This window comes from Calidris pugnax, unplaced genomic scaffold (assembly GCF_001431845.1).
Source record: "Calidris pugnax isolate Ruff unplaced genomic scaffold, ASM143184v1 scaffold56, whole genome shotgun sequence".
NCBI classification, from domain to species: domain Eukaryota; kingdom Metazoa; phylum Chordata; class Aves; order Charadriiformes; family Scolopacidae; genus Calidris; species Calidris pugnax.
This window is the reverse complement of record NW_015090839.1, coordinates 17,707,153-17,727,713: the sequence shown is the minus strand read 5'-3', so window position 1 is coordinate 17,727,713 and position 20,561 is coordinate 17,707,153. Positions and strand designations below refer to the sequence as shown.

The window sequence follows — 20,561 nt, the reverse complement described above, 5'->3', positions numbered from 1 at the left end:
ATATCTAGGAAAGAAAACCAAACCAAACCACTTTCTGATGAGTCAGAGCAAAATCCATTTCAGCTGATCCAACCAAAAGGGAAAACTCGCTTAAGAGACCCTCAAAAGTAAGGGTGGCAACGCTCTGCTGAAATGCAGTCATCATCTTGCTACACAATAATTATTTTTCAGAGGAAGGCCGATTAAAAACACAGCACAGGACCATGTTGGGCATTACAAGGAGTCCCTGTGACGGGCATTATACTGCCCCAGACCAGGTGGGTGTTTTTGAAGCAAACATCCTGTTCCCAAACATTGGCTCACAGGGATTCAGAGTCCCAAAGCACATGAATCTCATTCCTCTCCGCCAAAACTAAACCAGCAAATAGACCCCAACCACTAATTTGGGCTCCAGTCCTCCAGTTACCTGTTGCATTCCCTGGGCTGACACTGAGAGCAGGGTACAGCATAAACCCACCTTCTCTTTACCACCCCCAAAACACGCAGGAAGTGCTGCTCTGGTCCTTTTTTGACAGTCACAAACGTTCAAGACAGAGCTGGAGCCTCAGCTGCTTTTTGTAAGTACACCACTTACAGACCTTTTCATGTTTCCAATGAGACTCACTAGCTTTTATTAAGAAGGACTTATTTTTCTTAAGAACACTTGTTATATCTCCTCTTTCGTCCATAAAGGCCTGAAAGCAGCTGTTGGTCAAGTCACCTTGCCCAGTGCAGGCTAACAGAAACAAGTCCCAGGAGATGGAGGTTTTGATTTAAAAAAAAAAAACAAAAACATCCAATCCTTAGTTTGAAAACCCCAGGTCTGTTAGCTAAATAAATCACCATCATTTTTATGTTTGGAAAATTCACTTGTAAGTCCGAGGGACAAGATGATGATGTGATTCTCTGTACCAGCGTGAGGGAATTTGAGGCAGTGCACAGATGGCAGCTGAGTATTTTTAAATTAGTGCCGCTGTATCAACAAGTGGTTCGTATAAGTGTAGCGTCCACCAGGACTTTACACAGTGCTGCACTTGGCCAACAGATCAAGGACATCAGAAAGTTAGAAATCACTGATTAAACCACACTAGGTAACATATTTCCCTGGGAAGTACAAAGAATGGAAAATTACTGAGCAGAAAGACAGTCCAGTAGTGTTCTGGGCTTTAAAAAAGATTCAGAGAGAAGGGAAATCTGTGATACCGAAAATGCTCCAAAGACAAGAGCAAAACATTTTAACTGTAGAAGAGAGAGCACGTGGAACTCATTTACATCTAAGCGCGAGCACAGGCATGACACCAGCAGTGAAGCAGGAGTAGCTGAGGTTCTCCTTTCTACTACTAAAGCTACGTAAGAGAAATAGTTTTAAAATAAGAGAATCCTTCATTTAGGGGTGATATGAGTGAAGTTAAAATAGTCCTTACAGGGAATGTAGAAGAATGGTATCTTAAGAGAAGGCAATAGCACAATAAATGACAACAAGTGAAAAAAAAAAAGGTTTTTTTATTTCTCAGTGTTTCTCCACTGTCAATACTGTCCTTTTGCTGAACATGTTGCAAAAAACTCTCTGCCTTTTCCATTTTGAACAGCTACAATATTTACAGGCTGTTTCCAGTAACACACGCAGACACATACACACTCACAGACACGCAGGTACATATATCCCTATCCCTGGCAAGGTATCCGTTTGCTGGTAGAGGCAATATAGATTTTCATTGTCCATTAAAAAGCAAAGCCATCCTCTCCTTTACGCTCTGCTCCCCTCTCCTCTCCCTCCGTGTCCTAACCAGCAGCTTATTGTCCAGCCTTTTGGGGGGGTCTGTGTAAGGAGTTACATACCCAGCTGTTGGAGCCACATCTTTCAGAAGGGTGGACTGGGTGTACGGGGATTATCTAGTCAAACTGTACATACCAGAAGTCATAAAAATTGCTCATATTCAGATGTTTGTGACCGAGTGATGTTATGTAGACTCCCAAAAATCTTTTGGAGCAGCCATCTTAATCACCTTTTTTGGAAATACGCGTATCATGCTGGGGTGAAACAAGTCACATGCTTTACTTTCCACCAAGGTGTTATGTACCCACTTTTTTACTAAGGCACCAGTAAATTACCAGTATAATTTCCAAAAGAGTCCAGCGCCACTGAATGTACTGCATTAGATTATCAAATAGCAAGCCAGACAAGAAAAGAATAGATGCCTATATAATAGGTATAAAATTCCTTAATAAAATTAAGTACATAAAACCTGTGGTGGTATAACCCCAAATCCAATATAAGTTGAATAATATTTGAATAATATTGTTAATGGTAAGAGATGCAATCTACCCTGCTCCGTTTTGCAAATGGAGAGTTCTGTAATTGAGAATGATCTTTAAAGCAGTGTCTTTGTATTTACACTCCTAGGTCCTATGGTGGGGTGTGCATTATCAGAGAAACCATCTCAAGTTGAACCCAGCTGTAAGGCAGCTCTTCTTGCCCAAGTCCTGACAAACCTTTATGGCCACTTGCTAAACAGCTAAGGGCACAGGTCTGTGCCACAGGTCCTCATCTTTTACCTCACCGGTCATCTACGCTTCTCGTAAGAGTTCTTCAGTTCCCAAAGGGGTTGTGAATATGGGGGTAAGGAATGCCTGGCCATGACCTACATGGCCAGACAGAAAACTGAGATCACCGCTCAGAAACGTGCCAGATATCCCAGGCAAAACGGCTGTAGTACCTTCAACTTTTATGGAATTACCTTAAAAACTAACCATCATGATCATCTTACCCCTTGCTCTCTCCCCAACTCTGAGATCGCTTCACAAATGCTGAATCACGAGAGAGATCCCCAGAATTCATCACTAGTATCACATATTGCAAGTGGCACAGAAGTTCAGGGGTCATCAGTGGTGTCACATACACATGTTAGGGTTTGGTTTGTTTTAATCAGAACATTTAAAAAGATTTCACAGGGAGGTGAAATGGGAAGAGATTTAAAAAAAATTAAGCAGCAGCCATTTTTACCAATGAACATAATCTGCTTAGCGGGGTTTTTAAGCACATTTCTGAAATTGAGTGTTTTAGGGAGCAGTAAATCCTCACGTATGCACACACAGATACCACGTTTGAAGAAATCTGAGAGAAACAAACTAGATTGGGATCTACCTGGAAGCTAAACAAAGACTCAACTGGAATGTTATGGCCAAAGAATATCACACAACACAAGTGGGCAGAGCTAAAGCACTCATCTATAATGGGTTTTCATGAAAGCTTAGAAAGATGTGGAAAAAAAAAGTCTGCTCTAAGCTGAGCTCAATCTGGACTGACAGGAATAATTTGAAAATACCCATCTTTTCAATATGCACAACAGCAGAAAAATACTACACATCAAGACAAAGGCCAAAGAAAAGGAAACAAGAGATGAGATTATCTCCATCTAAAACAGAGGTTTCCATGGACAGATCTATCCTGCGGTGAGTTAGAAGAAAACAAACCTGGTTTTGTCACTCACACAGTAGAAACAAATACAAACTTTGAACAACCCAACATAAAATCATACATGAATCTTAAGAGTTCCGAATGCAGGAAAACTTCAAAAAGAAGTTAATTTTCCAAAGCCTTACAGAGGAGTGACATTTCAACTAGGTGGCCTCTCTTGAGCAGATCTGGAATGGGTACAAGCACCACATGTGAATGGCTTCACCACAGGTGTTTGCCGAATATCTGAAAGAAGGTATTAACCCATTAACGGGCCACATTAAAGTCCATCTCCTGAAGGTAACATACCAGAAGCCTTAAGATAAAAAAAAAAATACAAAGATCCATCAATTCTCTTTGCACCTTAAAAAAAAAAGCCTTTCTTTTACCCCATCTGCTGTTTGTTGATGTCATTCCAGGCAGTTACATACTCTTTAGAATTTTTATGTTAACAAGCCATTAATTCCTATCGTATCTATTACCAGCAATGGACATTGTCATTATCTTGCCCTGAAGAGAATGAGATTGTTCAGAACCAGGGTTAACATACTGAAACTTGCGTCAACCAAGTTTTAGATAAAAAAAAACATAACAAAGAACAACAACAACAAAAAACAACCAAACAAAAAATCATAACTATGTCTTTTGTTTTCAGTCATTTGTTTACCTCAAGGCTTCAGTAGAGGAAAAAAAACCTTGTGTAACTAGTAACAAGTGGGGACCTATTTTCAAATAAATTCCTCTTCCTAAACGAAGCAATATTCCTAGTGATACAGGAAACTGTAATTACCTGAAGGGAAGGACACAGAATAAAACCGTAACTAAACCACCTTCAATTCAAACCTTACACATTTTCTCCATTCCTGACAGCAACATCACCAGACTGCTGAAGAAGGTTCACCTACTGTACTACATTTTCAGATATGCAGGAGATTAATTCAACTACACTCTAACGTGCACGTGTGATCAACTACGGGGAACAGCAAAATTATTTCAACGGCGGCAGATGCAGAACTGTGCATTTATACCAAGATGAAATGGGACCGCATATGCATAAACCAAATAGTAACACGCAACCGTAAGATGCACAGTACTTCAAGTACAAGTTTGCATAGTATATGATGTAAGCGAGGTCCCAGTATAATCCACTGGGAACCATATCAAGAATTGACAAGCTACCAGGCACACAGACTTACCCTCCCACGGCTAGATGGCATACAGCGACTCGAGTCGGAATACCAGTATTTCTTAGGTAGCTGTTTCTTCCTTTGTTTTTTCCTCATCCCATATAATTTTACTCTTACATTAGGTACACAATGGACAAGGTTTCTCTGATGTCAGAGAAATAATTACAATAACCTCTGTGGTATGTCAGAAGTCTCTCCCGGTTATGTTACATATAAAGAAGCGAAGGTGACTGGGAAGAAGATGGCTGCTCCCAAAAGCTAGGACTGTGTGCAGTTTCCCCACAGAGTCCTACAGAATTACAGGTCAGAAACAGGAAACAATCACAACAGGTACATTTTTTTTCTTACGGATTAAGAGAAGTGAGTCATAGGAACTGCAAGTCAAGAACAAACCAGTTTCCCTCTCACACTCCCATGAGAGTTCTGAGTTACTTGTTTCCCTGAATACACACTTTTAAAAAAATACAATAAAACCTAGGATATGTAACACATGAATAATTCAATTTCACAGTTATAAATACTCAAATTACACTTACATAGAATATATAATCACAGAAAATAAAATTCAAGTCATAGAAAAGAATGAAGACTAAAGGGAAAGAAAAGGCAAGGTGGTAAAAGTGATACAAGTTTAGGGCTGTGCCTTCTATAAAAGCTCTTTAAAAGCTGAAGTCAAGTTTTTGTTGGTTTGTTTTTTGTTTTGGGGGGTTTTCTTCTTGCTGTTTTTTCGTTTTAAAAATTGGATGGAATCAAAAAACCTTCAAGCATCCATGAAGTGATCATGGACCTGCACCTCCCCCTACAAAACTCAAACAACTGTCTGTGCCAGAGAAGAGCCAATGAAAGGGCATAGCCAGCTCGGGGTGGAAAGAAGCCAAGTAGCCGTGGCTAGCGAAGGGAGGACAGATGAAAGGTAGCATTTTGGGGTCCACTTTAAAGCTAGATGTGTTGTAGAGATTTGAGGTACCACTGCCACCACACTAGAGTCTGATAGGTAGTACAGGGATACTCAGGTGCTTTTCTATGTATTTGTTATTTTACCATTTATTGAGAAGAGGATGCAGCAAATGCACTTGTATGAAATACAGAACATAGAACCAAACCCATGGCACAGCCCTTACCATCAACATGTATATGGAGAGGGAGGGGATTAATCCCAAAGGCAATTTAAATAATGGTATTTTATATACTTATATTTATATATATAAATAAATGTTCTCAGCAATCTCAGGGTTGTTTTTAGTGCATTGCTGTAAAAAATTAGTGCAGTTCTCATTAACGTTTAGCTCATAAGGAATAAGAATCTATACATCTGTTCAGTCTCTTCTTGCCACACCCGAAACCCTTACACTGTTTCACCAAACTGAAGGTTTGTAGTCAATTTTTTTTAAAATAAGGTGGATGAATTCCACGCATTCTGTGACAAGACATGGCAATTTTTGGCAAAACAATTAGAAAAATATGAGGTGCTCTGATCTTAGAACTGAAAACTTTGTTGATTTAAAGCATTACGCAATGCATAAACAAAATTTATAAACAAAAAGATATGTCTCAACAAATCTATCCTTCATGCAAATGTTTCTTCAGCAGCTAACAACTTAAAAAAATTTCTTACACTTGTTTAATTGGGGAAAGGGACTTAGACAAATCTGTGTTTCAAGTCCTTTCCTACAACTGGACCGAAGTTTCACGTCCCAGGAGCTGCTTCCTCTGGACCCTTCTCTCTTCTGAACCGTTGGAGAAGGGGAAGTTTCAGTCTCAAAGAGATTTACACTTCAGCCCCAAGTTCAAGGACTCCAGTTTCAACAACAGCAACGTATTTGTCTTCGATTTGAACCAGCAAGATGGTTTTATCTATATGGGACCGACTACTTGGATCTCTGCTGCAAGGCACCCAGCGGTGAATCACCTGGGGGGGAAAGAAAAAGGTACAATAAAACACAAGTTCCATATGGAAGCTGCCATCAAAGTTGTGGCTGATAATTCAAGCCCCTTATACAGGGAAGAAGGAGCAATAATGTTAAGTGCTAGACTTCAATGAAGTCTTGCTGGATCTCTGCAGCTTACCTGAGAACAGCCAGGAACAAACAACTTGACCCAAATCAAAACCAAACACTTCATGCAAAGTAAGTAACAATTCAAAAAAGGTACAATAAAACACAAGTTCCATATGGAAGCCGCCATATCAAAGCTGTGGCTGATAATTCAAGACCCTTATACAGGGAAGATGGAGCAATAATGGAAGTGCTAGACTTCAATAAAGTCTTGCTGGATCTCTGCAGCTTACCTGAGAACAGCCAGGAACAAACAACTTGACCCAAATCAAAACCAAACACTTCATGCAAAGTAAGTAACAATTCAAAAAAGTGTACACATACAGATTTGGAATATTGTGATGCTCTAACTCTAAGAGTCTTGAAACACCTTGGTGTTGTGCAGCATGTAACAAACAACTGTAGTTTTTCAGGAGTAAGATGTAAACTACTACCTCCTCTAAGTCAAATCCCTTGCCCTCATTTTGTTCCCTGCTCACTGTGAATTTAAGGTTGATCTTTAAATTAAATTACTCAAAGATGGTTTTCAATAAAAAAATACTACAAAGAGGAAGCATTTCAGGAACAGTGCCACAAACTACTGTCCCATACTCCCTTGAATCTATACAATTCAGGGCCTTTGATCTGATGCTTCCAAGGATCCTGCCTGATATTAACCATCAGAAGGTCCCTTTTCCATACAGGCCCTTGTATGTCTCTGCTCAGCTGCCTCCATAAAAATACACCCTTAACTTCTGGATGCCCAAAGGAACCACAAAGATCCTCCAGTAACATGGCTTTAAGTATTGCCAGCTCCATAGAAATAGAATCATCTCAGATTTGCCAGCTGTGGGAAAAGAACTCTAAATTCAAGAAAAGGTAAGTCAAATAAAATTATTTTTTACAAAATCCAGGACACTACAGTTTTCAAGAGTTCTAAGACACAAGTGAGGGGGAAAAGGACAGAAAACCACAAGTAATCTACATCTTCCAAGATCAAATCCAAGAGACTTCCTTAATTGTCACTATACCCAGCTGCCAGTTTCTCTAACCCTGGGTGAAGGAGATGCAGCTTTCTCCACTGCATGAGATTTACGCTGCATCCACAGGGACAGCATCTCAGCCAAGGAAGCATGGCATCTTTAGTTCCACTTTGTTCAATGCAACAGCATGATAATTAAGTGCTCTGTTCAAGTCTGACTTCAAAGTCTGTCCAAATAAACTTTTTATGCTGCTGTATGGAGTGAGGCCAGGAATATTCTATCTTCTTCTTCATCTGCTTGATGAGCAGCCTTTGAGCAGGTAAGAATAATCTCTGCCTGTTTGCAGAAAGAACTGCAGCTGCAGGATCAGAAAGGAAAGACTGTCCTAGCTAGATGGCTTTATTGATACTAGCACTGATACTAGCCAGCTGAAGTAGGGAGTGGAAACTGTGTCATCAAGTTAAATCCTCTCCTCCTAATCACACATCGGATAATCTGGTGGTTTCCCCTTTTCTTCTTAGGGTAAAAGATGCTCTTCTGAAAAACCCTGCCAGTACGCTGCACTAAAAATAGATTAGAAGCATTCAGACCTTCAAATCCTCTTGTTTTAATCTTTCTGTAACATCAGTCACTACACACATCAGCACACTGCCATTTGCAAAACACTCAAACTCCTGAAAAAAACCAAACTGTCCCAATGTTTTGATATAACCCTTTCCATTCACCTACTTTACAACATTCTTGTCTAGCTAGCAAGAAAATTCTAAAAGTATAACACCTAAACCCAACATAACTATGAATGTTTACACCAGCATTCTATTCGTATTCCAAAGGAAGATACAGTTGTATTGATGAACCAAAGGAGACACAGTGTCAGTGACTCTTCCCTTTCACTATTCATCACTGAAAGAATACTCACTGAAGCCTCTTTACAGACACAAAGGTCTAGGAAAAAAATAAATAAATGTATGCCTCAGTAAAAAACAAAAACCTTCAAAACAGAGTTGGGGTTTTTTCCCTCCTAAAGAGAGCCCAAATTGGAAGGTAAGTTTTCTAAACTGATACAGTGAATTTTTATAAAATGCAGATATAATACTTCTAGGGAAAACGGAGATGGAATTTCAAGTGATAGGCTTTTGCAAGTTTTAGCTACAGCAGATTTCTTACTTAAATGAAAGTAAACACCTATCATGTACCTATTAGATAATAAAGAAATATCTAAAGACAATCTCACTTGGCTCTATTTTTATCTGAATAATTTAAATACTGTTAACCATTCATTTGAGGACTCAGTAAGATGACCTCCTGTATTTGTTCAAGGACTGACAGTTTAAAGAAAGGAAAATGAAGGCTGGATGAGTGAGTGCAATGCCTGAGAGTTCATGACAAGAGCTGGAAGAAGGCAAGGAAGGAGAGGTGGTTAACAACATCTGGATCATCATTCTGCATCTTTGGGATACAGCTGCAGAAATATGCCTCTGCTTCAAATTAAGATTCTAGACCTGCTCTTCCAGCAACAGTGACTTGGAGAACAGCTGCTGATCCAACTTACTACTACATGTATCTTTGGCCTTGACATCTAAGCAGACTGCCATAGAATCAAGCCTTTTTTAAAATTAGCTTGTCAACTTCTAAGCAAAACTTACATGGCCTTCCATGCCTTCCTGAGGACTCCAGTCTTTCCAGCTGTTTCTTCCAGCTTTTAGCCGTATCACCTCATCTGGCCACTGCAGCTCTTTCCTTTTTGACACGTTGATCCCTTCCAGTACTTGACTGGGATCCATTAACTATAAGTAGGAATTGAGTTTTGACTGTTAGTTCAGCCAAAATTTAAAAGAAACAGATAAACTGTAACCTTTTGCATACTCCCAGAGAACCAACTTTAACCCATAGAAATCAATTCGTGACCAATTTCAACGTTGGAAACTCAAGCTCCAGGCTAGCAAAAAGCCTGAGCAACACAGAATTTGGAAATTAGGCTGTGGTTTCAGACATAGCTGACAATATACCAGTTCATTGCTGTCTGAAGTAGCAGCCCTTGTTCCCTTTCCCACCCCTTCCTTCAGTTCCACTGGCTCATGGCAGGGTCTGAGGAGCTGGCACAACGTAAGTATTGGCAGCACATGGTCCAGGAGCAGGGAAGAGTTAAGTGATGATGAGCTGTTAAAACTGGTTCATCACTTCTTGTGGAATATCTTAAGAAACATGGTCTTGGGGAATTCACTGTTAGGCTGAAGAACTATTTATCTACTAGCATGGTTAGTTGAGAGCCACCCCGTGTTTTGAAGTAAACTGGCCTTTCCACAGGGGCAGCAGGAGAAAACTCCTGAAAACTTTTTCCCATTTAAGCACGGAGAGAACCGCATCATGTCCACTACCCAAGGGCACGTGTCAACTTTGCCTGTGTCCTCCTCACACAGAGGAATTATAAAAGGGCCCTTGTCTGCAAATGAAAGCTACTAAGCAAAGACCCGCAAAATTAATTTGTTAAGTTTGCCCACTGTGATGCAGTTTACTAAGGATTACTCTAAAATGAGGTGATACCAGTAATGAAATCGTGTTTGTTATGATCTATCCTATTAAATACACTTGATGTTTCCCACTAATATACTGCCAAAGACACACATGTGGGACTAATTAAAGCTAGAAGAGCAAGAACACAAACTTCTGGATTTTGACAAAACGAGTAAGGCTGCCATGATTAACTTAGTGATGTACTGTTTGCTGCTCAGTAAACCCAGACTTGTGGCAATAACCAAAGAATAAATACATATGAAAACGAAGAAATACAGTGAAAGTGAGTATTTTAACACTTACTTTTGTGGAAAATCTACTTGTTTAAAAGAAAAAAGCTAGTTGCTTTCTGCCCTGCAAATGAAGCTATTTGTCCATTATAACATGTAAAGCTAAAAGCAAACTAATTATGAAGAGGAACTGAGTTCAGCTGACTTTCTCAAAGCTGCACTACAGCAAAACAGAAAAGTAAACAGGGATGTCTAAGCATGCAGGAAGGCTGGTTGTCCAGAAAACCTTTTCCTCACATTAGTTCTCCAAATATAACTGCACAACAGTTGTATACTGAGACATTCCAGACGGTGCACTTAAAAGCAGTGATTTCAACAACATACAAGGTAAGACTAACAAAAGCACATGGAAGCACAGGTTAACTTGTTCTTCTGGACTATTCACCTGGATTCTGTAAATAACGTCATCCTTTTTGGCTTGCATTTGATTTGCAGGGCTTGCATTGCCACCTGACTGAGTTTCAGTTGCATTACTCCCTCCTTCTGTCCCTAGAAAGCCCACAAGGGCATGCTGTTTACAGGCTGGGATGCTTTGGCTGGAGCTGCTAGAAGAGGGCAGTCCATGCTGCGCGCTGACCCCAGTCTGGCCAGTAGGTTCCATTTGGTTCACCATAGAGAGGCGGGACTGGATGGATGATGGGAGGTTACGGAGGGATATCTGACTGGTGGAAGAGCGCCGACAAGGCACAAAGCCTGTTGTGGATGTGCGAAGAGATGAATGACGACTGCCGTAGCAATAAGATGAATGGCTAGCTACTGAGGCACGGGCAGGGGAATGTCTGACAAGGCTTGACTGCACAGAGTGAGAGCTGTGACTGGTGCCTAAAAGTAAAAGATACAGAATCAGGAGTTTGGTAAAGCCTCCCACACACATTAGATTGCCGACACGCAAACGTTTTAGCACTTGGATACAAAACCGATGGGTCTTATCAACAACATCTGAAACAGCTGTATCGCAGAAGATCTCTGTTGCATTTCACAGAGCATTTGAATACATTCCATTCAGCTTATCTTGGAATTTCATATCCTGTTCAATTCACAATCCCTACAAGACAAATAGCTTGAAAAATGCTTCAGCCCTGCTCTTCCCACATTAACAATTTGTTTCTTAATATTAACACTTAAGTTTCCCATACTTAAGGCATTAAGACAGGGAGAGATGTCCATGTTTCAAAATACTAAATATTCTTTCTTAATATGCTTGGCTGAATGTTCAAAGATTGAGTCAAAAAGTCTTAGAGCAAAAACTGTTTTTAAACACGTTCAGAAAAATTTGATACACTTTAAGTGAAAAACAGGAATTTCAGTTTATGAGCATCAGTGTCATTGCTTTTCCTGTACTAAGTACTTGTAGATTTCTCTCCACAGCTGATAAACCTAATTATGTTGTGTAGTAAAAAAGGTTCATTCAACTACATACACTTTTATATACTTTGTGATTAAAGGCAGTGTTTGGAAAGCTTTTTCTCAGCTTTACTGTTTATCATCTCCCGAACTACAGGATCACTATGGACTTCTGGATAAGAGTCAGGTAAAATACTAGAGAATCCATTCCACTGTATAAATAAGAAATATAAAGATATTGGAAAAAAAAAAAGACAAGTTTAGCATTTTCAGACAATACGACAGAAGTGAAAAGATCCAATCTGTAGTGTTATAAGAAGTTATTTAATCTATTTTGCCTGCACAACTATACCCCTATTGCTCAAATCTCTGTTTGGGAACCTGGCATTGCATAAAACAGCACTATAGTTTGAGATGAATCCAGCAGGTGTTAACACTACAAGTCACTTTTGCTTGTTTTTTTAATTTTAACTTAAGCCTGACCCAGAAAGCTGAAAGACCAGCTCCAGGTACAGGATTGTACTTGTATAAAATCATTGCTTTATTTTAACTTTACCCAGAGTGGAGGGATGAGTTGGTGGATGAGCTGCAGGAAGAGTTGTGGAATGAGCTGCAACAGGAGGGTGCTGTACTGCTCCAGGTCCCTGCCCTGTAGTTGGATTCCCTCCTCCTTGCGACATGCTGCTCTGCGACTCATTGATAGTTGCATTGTTACTTGTGCAAGAAGCTCCACCTCCAGCATCTGAATCTTCAATGTTTCCACCACTATTGCAGCCAGCTCCACAGCCTTTCCTTAGTCTGGAAACAATGCAATTGACACATTAAGTCAGGCCTCCTAATCATCAGGATTCTGATAAATGCCTTATGACGACAAGCAAAAAACTTGATTCAACACAATCCACAGCATTCCCTAAAATCAGATCAACCTTGACTTTTTTTTTTGCAGAATATGCTTTGCAAGTATAAAAGCTGCTTTCTAAGAGATTGCAATTTTCTTATCAGCTATTCAAGTAACAGTTATTTATGATAAGCCAAATGGCTTATATTAAATACCTTTTGAAAAATCAAGCCACCTCTGAAGTGCAATAGATGCTAAAATCCTAAATATCAAATGCTGCTAGAACATCCTGGTTTAGTAAAATTTATGCTCCTTAACACACCAGTCATATGTGTATTCTTACACTGCAAAAATCTTTGTCTATTCAGATAAGCAGGAAAAGAATGTTTGCTTGTTTTTTGTTTATTGTGGTGGGGTGTTTTTTTTTTTCTTTTTAATGTATTTGGTTTCTTACTACCTTCAATAATGTACTCACAGTTGTTTGAACCACATATTGCAATTATTTGAATGACAAGTTCTCATGTAAATTTGGAACATTCAGACAGTACGTCACCTAACATTTCCCAGTGTATATAACCACAGAGGCTTTTCACCACACTGTTTGCATTAATAAACTTAAAGAACTGGGATGCACATTTCTGAATGCTACACACAGCTGCCACTGTGGCTTTTGGAGTCACAGTCATAGTGGGCCAGAAAGATAGAAAAAGCTCTCATGGCCTATAAAACACAGCACAGTGAGAGTCTGTACTGGGTTACTGAGGGGTCATATGGAAGGGGGATTATATTATTATCACTCCAGTTACTTGTTCTGGCTCTGACACGCAGGTATTTATAAGCACTCATGAAATCCTAAACAAGGATCCTAAATACAAGCTAAAGCTTGTGTTACTACATATTAGCATACCCTAGCAACATAAATATTGGCACTTGCATGCTAAATATTTGCCATTCAGGAACCCTACCAAATAGTCCTGCTTCTGTAAAGATGGTATTACAGACTGCAAAGTGATGGTACTGAAAAAAATACAGAAGTTGCATTGTGTCTGACCGTGCATCAAACCTGACACAAGAACTGAAGTTGTAGTTCTTGAATCTAGACTGTCCTGTTTTTTCTGAGCTCTCATTTACATAGTTTGTGGCGTATTACATATGACTTGAAGATTAATCCTGTACCAAAGCAGTTGCCATATGCTACAGATGTGCCTGAAATAGAAGTCACAGCTTATTTATTTTTATATGACTGAGTATGATAAATTATGCTGTGCTGGGCATGTATGAGGCTAGTTAATGGAATATGAGAGCATGAACACATACTAATGAGAACTCATTTCCTCAGCTCACCTGTGCCACGTAGAAACTATGAAGTTTCTGATGTTTCCTAAGCTGATAGCTCCCCCGAGAATCTCCTTAAGCTGCTCGTGACTGTCTGAATAGGAAGTAGTCAAAGGTGAGACGTAGATTGGGTATCCAATCGGCTGGTCACAAGAGGAGTTGATCATGTTCCTCAGAGCTTGTTTTGCATTTTGGATACTTCCTCTTTCTGGATTACGATTACGCAGGAAGACAAGCTCCTGCTGTTGTCCTGCCCACAGGCCACGCACACACTCCTTGTTCACCTGCAAAAGCCAGGCAGAAAGGCTGTGTCAGCAAGTGAGACAGTGAGAGAGTGTGATGGGTGCTTTGCTGTACCTAGGCCTTCATTGCAAGCGTATGTGACATTGCACCGCAGAACTGCAAACACTCCTGTTCACTTGTCTGAAAGGCTGAGCTTATGGACACAGGTTGCAACAGTGAGAATAAAACAAATGTAAGAATGGGATGAGAAGTAAGATGTTTTAAGCCAGGAACTGATTTTATGATCAAATACTTGCTCTATGGGAGAAGCAGCCCTAGCAATGACAGATCAGTAACAAAAAAAAAGTAATGATTTGAGTTGAAGTAGCAATTTGGTATAGTTACCAAAATATACCACAACATACTGTCATGTTGTGGAATGTGAACATAGCTTACCTTAATGACCCTGAAACTGAGATACCGCTTATTCAGCATAATGATTTTATATTCATTGGTGCCATCATCCATCACGTGGCGCAGAGCAAGGAGGGAGGGAGAATTGGAAAGAACTGCGCTCCGCCACGCAGGGTCCCCTTCGTGTGCTATAACTAGATTTTCTTCATGGGTTGTTATGGCTTCATAAAGGACAGAAGGATCATCATACTCATCTGGAGAAGTGAAGTGATCCTGTTTCCAAGAACACACATTCAGTAAGATATGAATAACACTTCAGATGTAACTCCATATGAAACCCAAACATTTCACACCTCAAGCTCTTGAAAGACTCAGCACATTACACAAAGTTAGACATCAAAAATATCAGATACCTTCTAAAGATCATTGTTAAAGACAAACTCTTTTCCAACAGATTAGTTCTGTTCTCTCACCTGATGTAGCTTAAGTGACATCCGTATTCCAGGAACCACTACTTTCCTCAGCAATTCCATGTCAGCAAAGATCCATTCATCTCTAATTGAAGATATACGGAAGTCACCCTTAAATAGGGCATGCAGGCCATATAGGAAGGATTCCAAGTTACTGTTGAGGGGAAAAAAGATATATTAAGAAAACAGCCCAAATATTAACAGAAATACAAACATATCCACAGTTATTGTCACTGACAAGAGAAAAAAATACCGAGCTGTACAATTCTTCTCTATAAAGATAACTTACAGGGTAAGACAGGGAGAAGAGAACATATGAGTAGGGATGTGTGTGTAAGCAAAGCTTGGACACTGAATGTCCACATGCACTGAAAAGGTAATGAATAAAACACATATGTAACTATTTACATAGCCTAAAGTAAACAGGAACACTGTGAGGAATGCCTGACTTGTATGAAACAATTGCTTGCCCCAGAGCCAGTGGGGGGCAATAGCCTGTGAAGCTTATAATGGCCATATCTAATTTCCATCAAGATGCATGTTCTTCATTTTAAGAGGCTGTCTTCTTCTTCCCCCTATTTCCATATAGGCCACATAGTTGGAGCAGGAAATGGAGCTTAATTTTAGAACTCAGCCAGTTCTTGTTTTGTTTATCACTTATAACTGGTCCTTATCCACACCAGAATTCTCACCTTGCATTAATTTGATAAAAAAAAAAATGCTACAATTCAAGTCCTCCTTGATTTGCCGTCCTTTGGTTACATTTCACTGGCTGTTATAACGAAGACAGCTTATATAGCATATCTCTCCACTTCAAGGATAAGTGACATTAAATATCTATTTCTTGTATGAAGAGGTACTCATCTAGTACCTAACCCAGGAACCCAGAGGGATTTTGAGGAAGTGAAGCACACAACAGTATTTTATTACCTAGACATATGATGTGAAGCTGTTCCCAATGCTCTCCGCCCCAGAACACAGAGTCCATAACACAATGTCACCAGGGGTGAGTCTTTACTTGAATCCAGTGGCTTGTAATAACAAAAGAAAAAAGAATATTCAGGTGAACGGAGTAAAGAAATCACCACAGAGTATAAAGACCCAAACACACAAATTGGTACACAAACTTGTGTGTATGTGTGTATCCACCACACCAGTTACTTTTGCTCAGACTTTCAATAGGAATTGTTTATTAAAAGATAATTGTAAAGGCAGATACACACATATTATCTTTGAAATAAGACAATTTGTAAGCTGAAGAGATGCATGCAACATTCTTCATGGATACTGGGTATCTTGGATACAAACTGCTGATTAGCAAAACTATGGGCTTAAGACAAAAATATTTTTTAGTGAATAAAGCAGATTCTCACTTACTGGTTATGAGTATGTAATTCTTAGTGAACTGAAAACTTCCCTGGACTACAGATTTACTTGGGGGGAACTTGCCCTCCCCTCAAAGCCAGTAGCAGCTGTATAGGATATATAATACCCTAGATAATAGTATCATTCATTTAAGTGACTAAACCTAATTTTCAGAATCTACATAAAATATTTCACAAGATTGTGACTTGGAGGGAAACAATTTTCTTCAGTTATATATTGTCATTTGACTGCAAAACGTTTTAAATCTTGCACCCATTAAAATGGGCTTCTAATTAATCTTTTACCTCCAAAGTAAAATTGGACCCTGAAGTCCCAGATCCTTCATTAAACACATAAATTCCAGTTAAATTCCTGTCCCCTAATCTCAATCAGTTTATGTTTATTTTCAAAGAGAACACTACTTTGGCTATATTACATCCAGGTTTTTTTGTAAACAGTAAGAAGTCAAGGCATTCCTCTTCAAACATACTAATGTTTCTATTTAAAACGTGGAAGGACTTGGAGTGAGGGAAAGGGTTGAATATGGTATGATCCTTTTCACAAGCCAACAACTCCAGTGGTCCGAAGGAGCGGTATACCATGACCACTAAGTAGTAATCAGTCTTATAAGCTGCTAAGAGGTATTTGGTTTTTTGGGGGAGTTTCGTTTTGTGTGGTTTTGTTTAAGTTACGATTAATTTGTAAACACTGACATCTAAGCACAAAACATCAATTCTATGATATATACATAACACACCTTTTTGTACATAGATAAATGCCCAAGATTCAAACTGATTCATTTGAGCTGGTAAATGAGAATTAATTAATGAACAGGTTAAATAATACACTACTTACAGAATTTAAATTCACATCTCAAGAGCATAGGATCAAAACCAATAAAGTATAAATTAATAGTTCTAATTATAAATCTTTATTTTAAATGCCAATATTAAATCAGCCTGTAAATCAAAGCAACAGGGAAAAAAAATGAGACCATGCTTGAATAGTGAACAGCTTTCCTCACATGTTCATACTTACCTTTTCTCTTCGAGAGCAGCAGTACTCTATCCAGTTCAAATATATCATGCAGAAACTCTCTCTTGAGATCCCTGCTAGACGGTGGTCATAATCCTCATCAATATTTGGGTTAAATGTTGGGTCTACATCAACGTAATTGCGGTCTGTGCACAACCGCAGTCCTTCCTGCATTGTCTCATTAGCCAACCATTCCTCCAGCTTGGGGGATGTTGTGACATAATAGATGATTCCCTGAAACAGCAGTAGATAAAAATCTGAGTCAGTATTGCAATAAAAAAATTAATCAGCTATCTCAATTGTTTCAACTAATATGCATTATTTTCCTGGTAATGAACAGAAGTGATACACAACAGCGTTTATTTAGCTCGGAGATGCAACAAAGTCACACAGAAAGCACAATACAGGTTTGTATACAGGAATATTTCTCAAAGACTGCCAAGATTTCTGAAGCAGGCACTGAAGGAATAAGGAAAAGGAAAAAGGATGGGACAGGACTTCCACTGTAATTTTGCAGAAAAAAACAAATAAATACCCAGGAATTTTTATCTATTTAACATGAGGGCTTAGATATTGAATTTCTAAAGAATTCAAATGCTAAATAAAAGACAAGACAGTTTAACAACCTTGGGGTTTTTATCGTTTGGGGGCTTTTTGGGGGGTAACACACAACAACTTGTGTGTGTGTGTGTATAAGTATCTTGGAAATATTTCAACCTGAAAATCTTCATCTCTCTGGAAGAGGTAGCTTATGAAAGATTTTAATTAGTAAACTTACTGTCTGAAGGGATCTAAGGCCTAGAGTCCTCTTACAAGTGCAGAATATGGTTTTTTTTTTTTCCCCCTCCAAAAGCAAAGAAATCCCCAAAACACCCAAGGGGCGTTGGACAGCATTTAAAGACCAAAGCAGCTTGGCTTTCTCCAAGAGAAACACATTATATATTTAACTTTTCATTTATAACACAGCTATCACATTTGGGTAACAGCTTTCAAGTTTCTGCTACAGCTAGGAAGCACCCTCTCTCTGTTCTAGACTACAGGGTCATTGTCCTGCTCATGCAGGGTAACAAGTAATCATCAGTACAGCAAACTGTTCTCCTTTGCTGAAGGTGTTCATACATCTATAATTTGTATCATGTTCTATGATCCTCATATGAAAATGTGAGACATTAGGCAATATGCAATCCCTCCCCACCAAGGGCTGTACTGATCAGAATCATACCTTCACATAGTAAGTGGTGAGAATTTTCCGGAGATCAAAGACTTGAAGCATGGAAGCTGCACTGTTGTCAGTGATACTATAGCCCTCCAGGACATACTTTGTCACAAGCACTTCCCAAGCCAGCCAACGCTGCCCAAAGGCAGCATTAAAGGAAAGCATGTGAGGAAGGTGGCCTGGTTCACAGCAACAAAAACCTTCGTCTTCCTCTACACCTTCAGTGATGGCCTCCACTTCTCGTTGCTGGCAATAAGTTCCTTAGGAGAAAAAACAGAAAAGAAGAAAGACTTGAACACTTTATATGATTGCTTTAACATTGACTTGTGTTTAAAAGTGTTTAGAATCCAACCCATCTTAAACTACGTTTCTGTAACACCAAGAGAACTATCTGCCAAGGAACACAAAAGATTTGTTTAGCTTAATTTATCACTCTAGGATCACATTTTAGTTAGGTGTCTCTAAGGATCAATTATGGTAACCTTACTGCACTAAAATGGAAAGAGACACTTAGCATCAGCTCTGTGACAGCAAGCTAGTCTTGCTCACAAGTGACGGGGCGTAAAGAGGCCCTGCAGCCCACTTTCCAAGCAATTAATTTACAGGATCGAATTGAAAATAATTAAGTTTCCAAAGCAGAAGTCCACTTTTTAGTATATACTGTTAAGGAAATGTAATATGCTCACCTCTGAATTCAAGCCCCCTCAGCTGGAAGGTGACCAAGCCATTTCCTATCTCTATAAGGTGTACGAGTGCATTGAGGTAGTCAGAGGCTAGGATGAAGCAGTCCCCAGTACTATAGTTTCCCCAGCGACCCAACAACAAGTCTCCACAAAGGCTGTGCTGAAGGGAACGGGTTAAATGTTCATAGAAGATTGAATTCAGGTTGTTATCATCTGAACCTGCAGGAAGATTGGATTTAGGTCATTATCTGAATTTGCAGAGTAACATCAAGCTTGAATGGCAATTATCACTTTCACATTAAATTCTACAGTTTTCTTAACAGCAAGATTGTTTCAAGGTTATTCTCCACCCCCACACCCCCCTTTTTAAGGGGTAACTACTTAAAAGGAATGATAAGCAACATTCAGTATTTTTGACCAAATTTTTTCCTTTCTTAGTCAGTTCTCCATCTTCCAAATTAATTGCTTCAGTTCCACTCATGCATCTCCCATCAATCTATTCCACATAAAGTGCAAAAGCAGATGAGCACAGAAGAATCCCAGTAATGACTGTTCCACTATTCTCATCACCATGACAGATACACCCTCAAATAATGTTTGGCTTCTTTAAATTACTTAAGAATAAAAAGCAAGGCAGCTTGACACATACTTTGATTATAAAGTAGTAAAGCGGACACATAAAGGTAAGAGCGAAACAAGAAAAACCTATTGGAGAATCTGAAGAATAAAGCAAGAGAGATGATGGAAGAGAAAGTAACAGTAGACAGAACAGAATGGTTGAGTAGGGTTAGAGAAGATCAGAGAGCAAACTGATCATGATTCTTATTTTAAAAGAGCTATAAAAGCCATTTACATTTGAAAAAAAATCCCACTACCATACACTCACCCCACCCCTCAAAAAAAAAACCCCACCCAAAACCAACACACCAAGAAAACCCAAGCCATCACAAAAAAAACCCAAAACCCAGATTAGGAAAGCTTACCCGGATTTCGATCAAGCTGAGAAGCCAGCCTTGTATTTGAATGATCCACACGCTTTGTGCTGAAAATGAAATAAAGCATACTTAGCAAAATTTATTACTATTACTAGTTTCTTGCCTAAGATTTTCTTACAGAATAAAAATTGTTTCAAAAATTCCCACTGAAAGAGTTTCAAAAAGTTATTTTAAAATTATTTTATATATAAATTTGCTGCT

At 39.1% G+C, this 20,561-nt stretch overlaps 1 protein-coding gene across 4 annotated transcripts in view; it reads right to left on the bottom strand.

Moving 5' to 3' along the window:
* Positions 1-1,462: 1,462 nt before the first annotated feature.
* PCNX (pecanex homolog (Drosophila)) overlaps positions 1,463-20,561 on the bottom strand; it is an 81,846-nt gene continuing 62,747 nt past the window's right edge. For all 4 annotated transcript variants that reach the window (XM_014941734.1, XM_014941736.1, XM_014941737.1 and 1 more), the window contains 12 exons: positions 20,349-20,407; positions 19,369-19,584; positions 18,689-18,942; positions 17,470-17,700; positions 15,997-16,097; positions 15,070-15,220; positions 14,639-14,869; positions 13,970-14,244; positions 12,344-12,585; positions 10,829-11,265; positions 9,286-9,426; positions 1,463-6,532 (listed from right to left, as the gene is read on the bottom strand). In XM_014941734.1, coding sequence (XP_014797220.1) covers positions 6,392-6,532; positions 9,286-9,426; positions 10,829-11,265; positions 12,344-12,585; positions 13,970-14,244; positions 14,639-14,869; positions 15,070-15,220; positions 15,997-16,097; positions 17,470-17,700; positions 18,689-18,942; positions 19,369-19,584; positions 20,349-20,407 — 2,479 coding nt within the window. In that variant the 3' untranslated portion in view covers positions 1,463-6,391. The remainder of the gene's footprint in view (positions 6,533-9,285; positions 9,427-10,828; positions 11,266-12,343; positions 12,586-13,969; positions 14,245-14,638; positions 14,870-15,069; positions 15,221-15,996; positions 16,098-17,469; positions 17,701-18,688; positions 18,943-19,368; positions 19,585-20,348; positions 20,408-20,561) is intronic.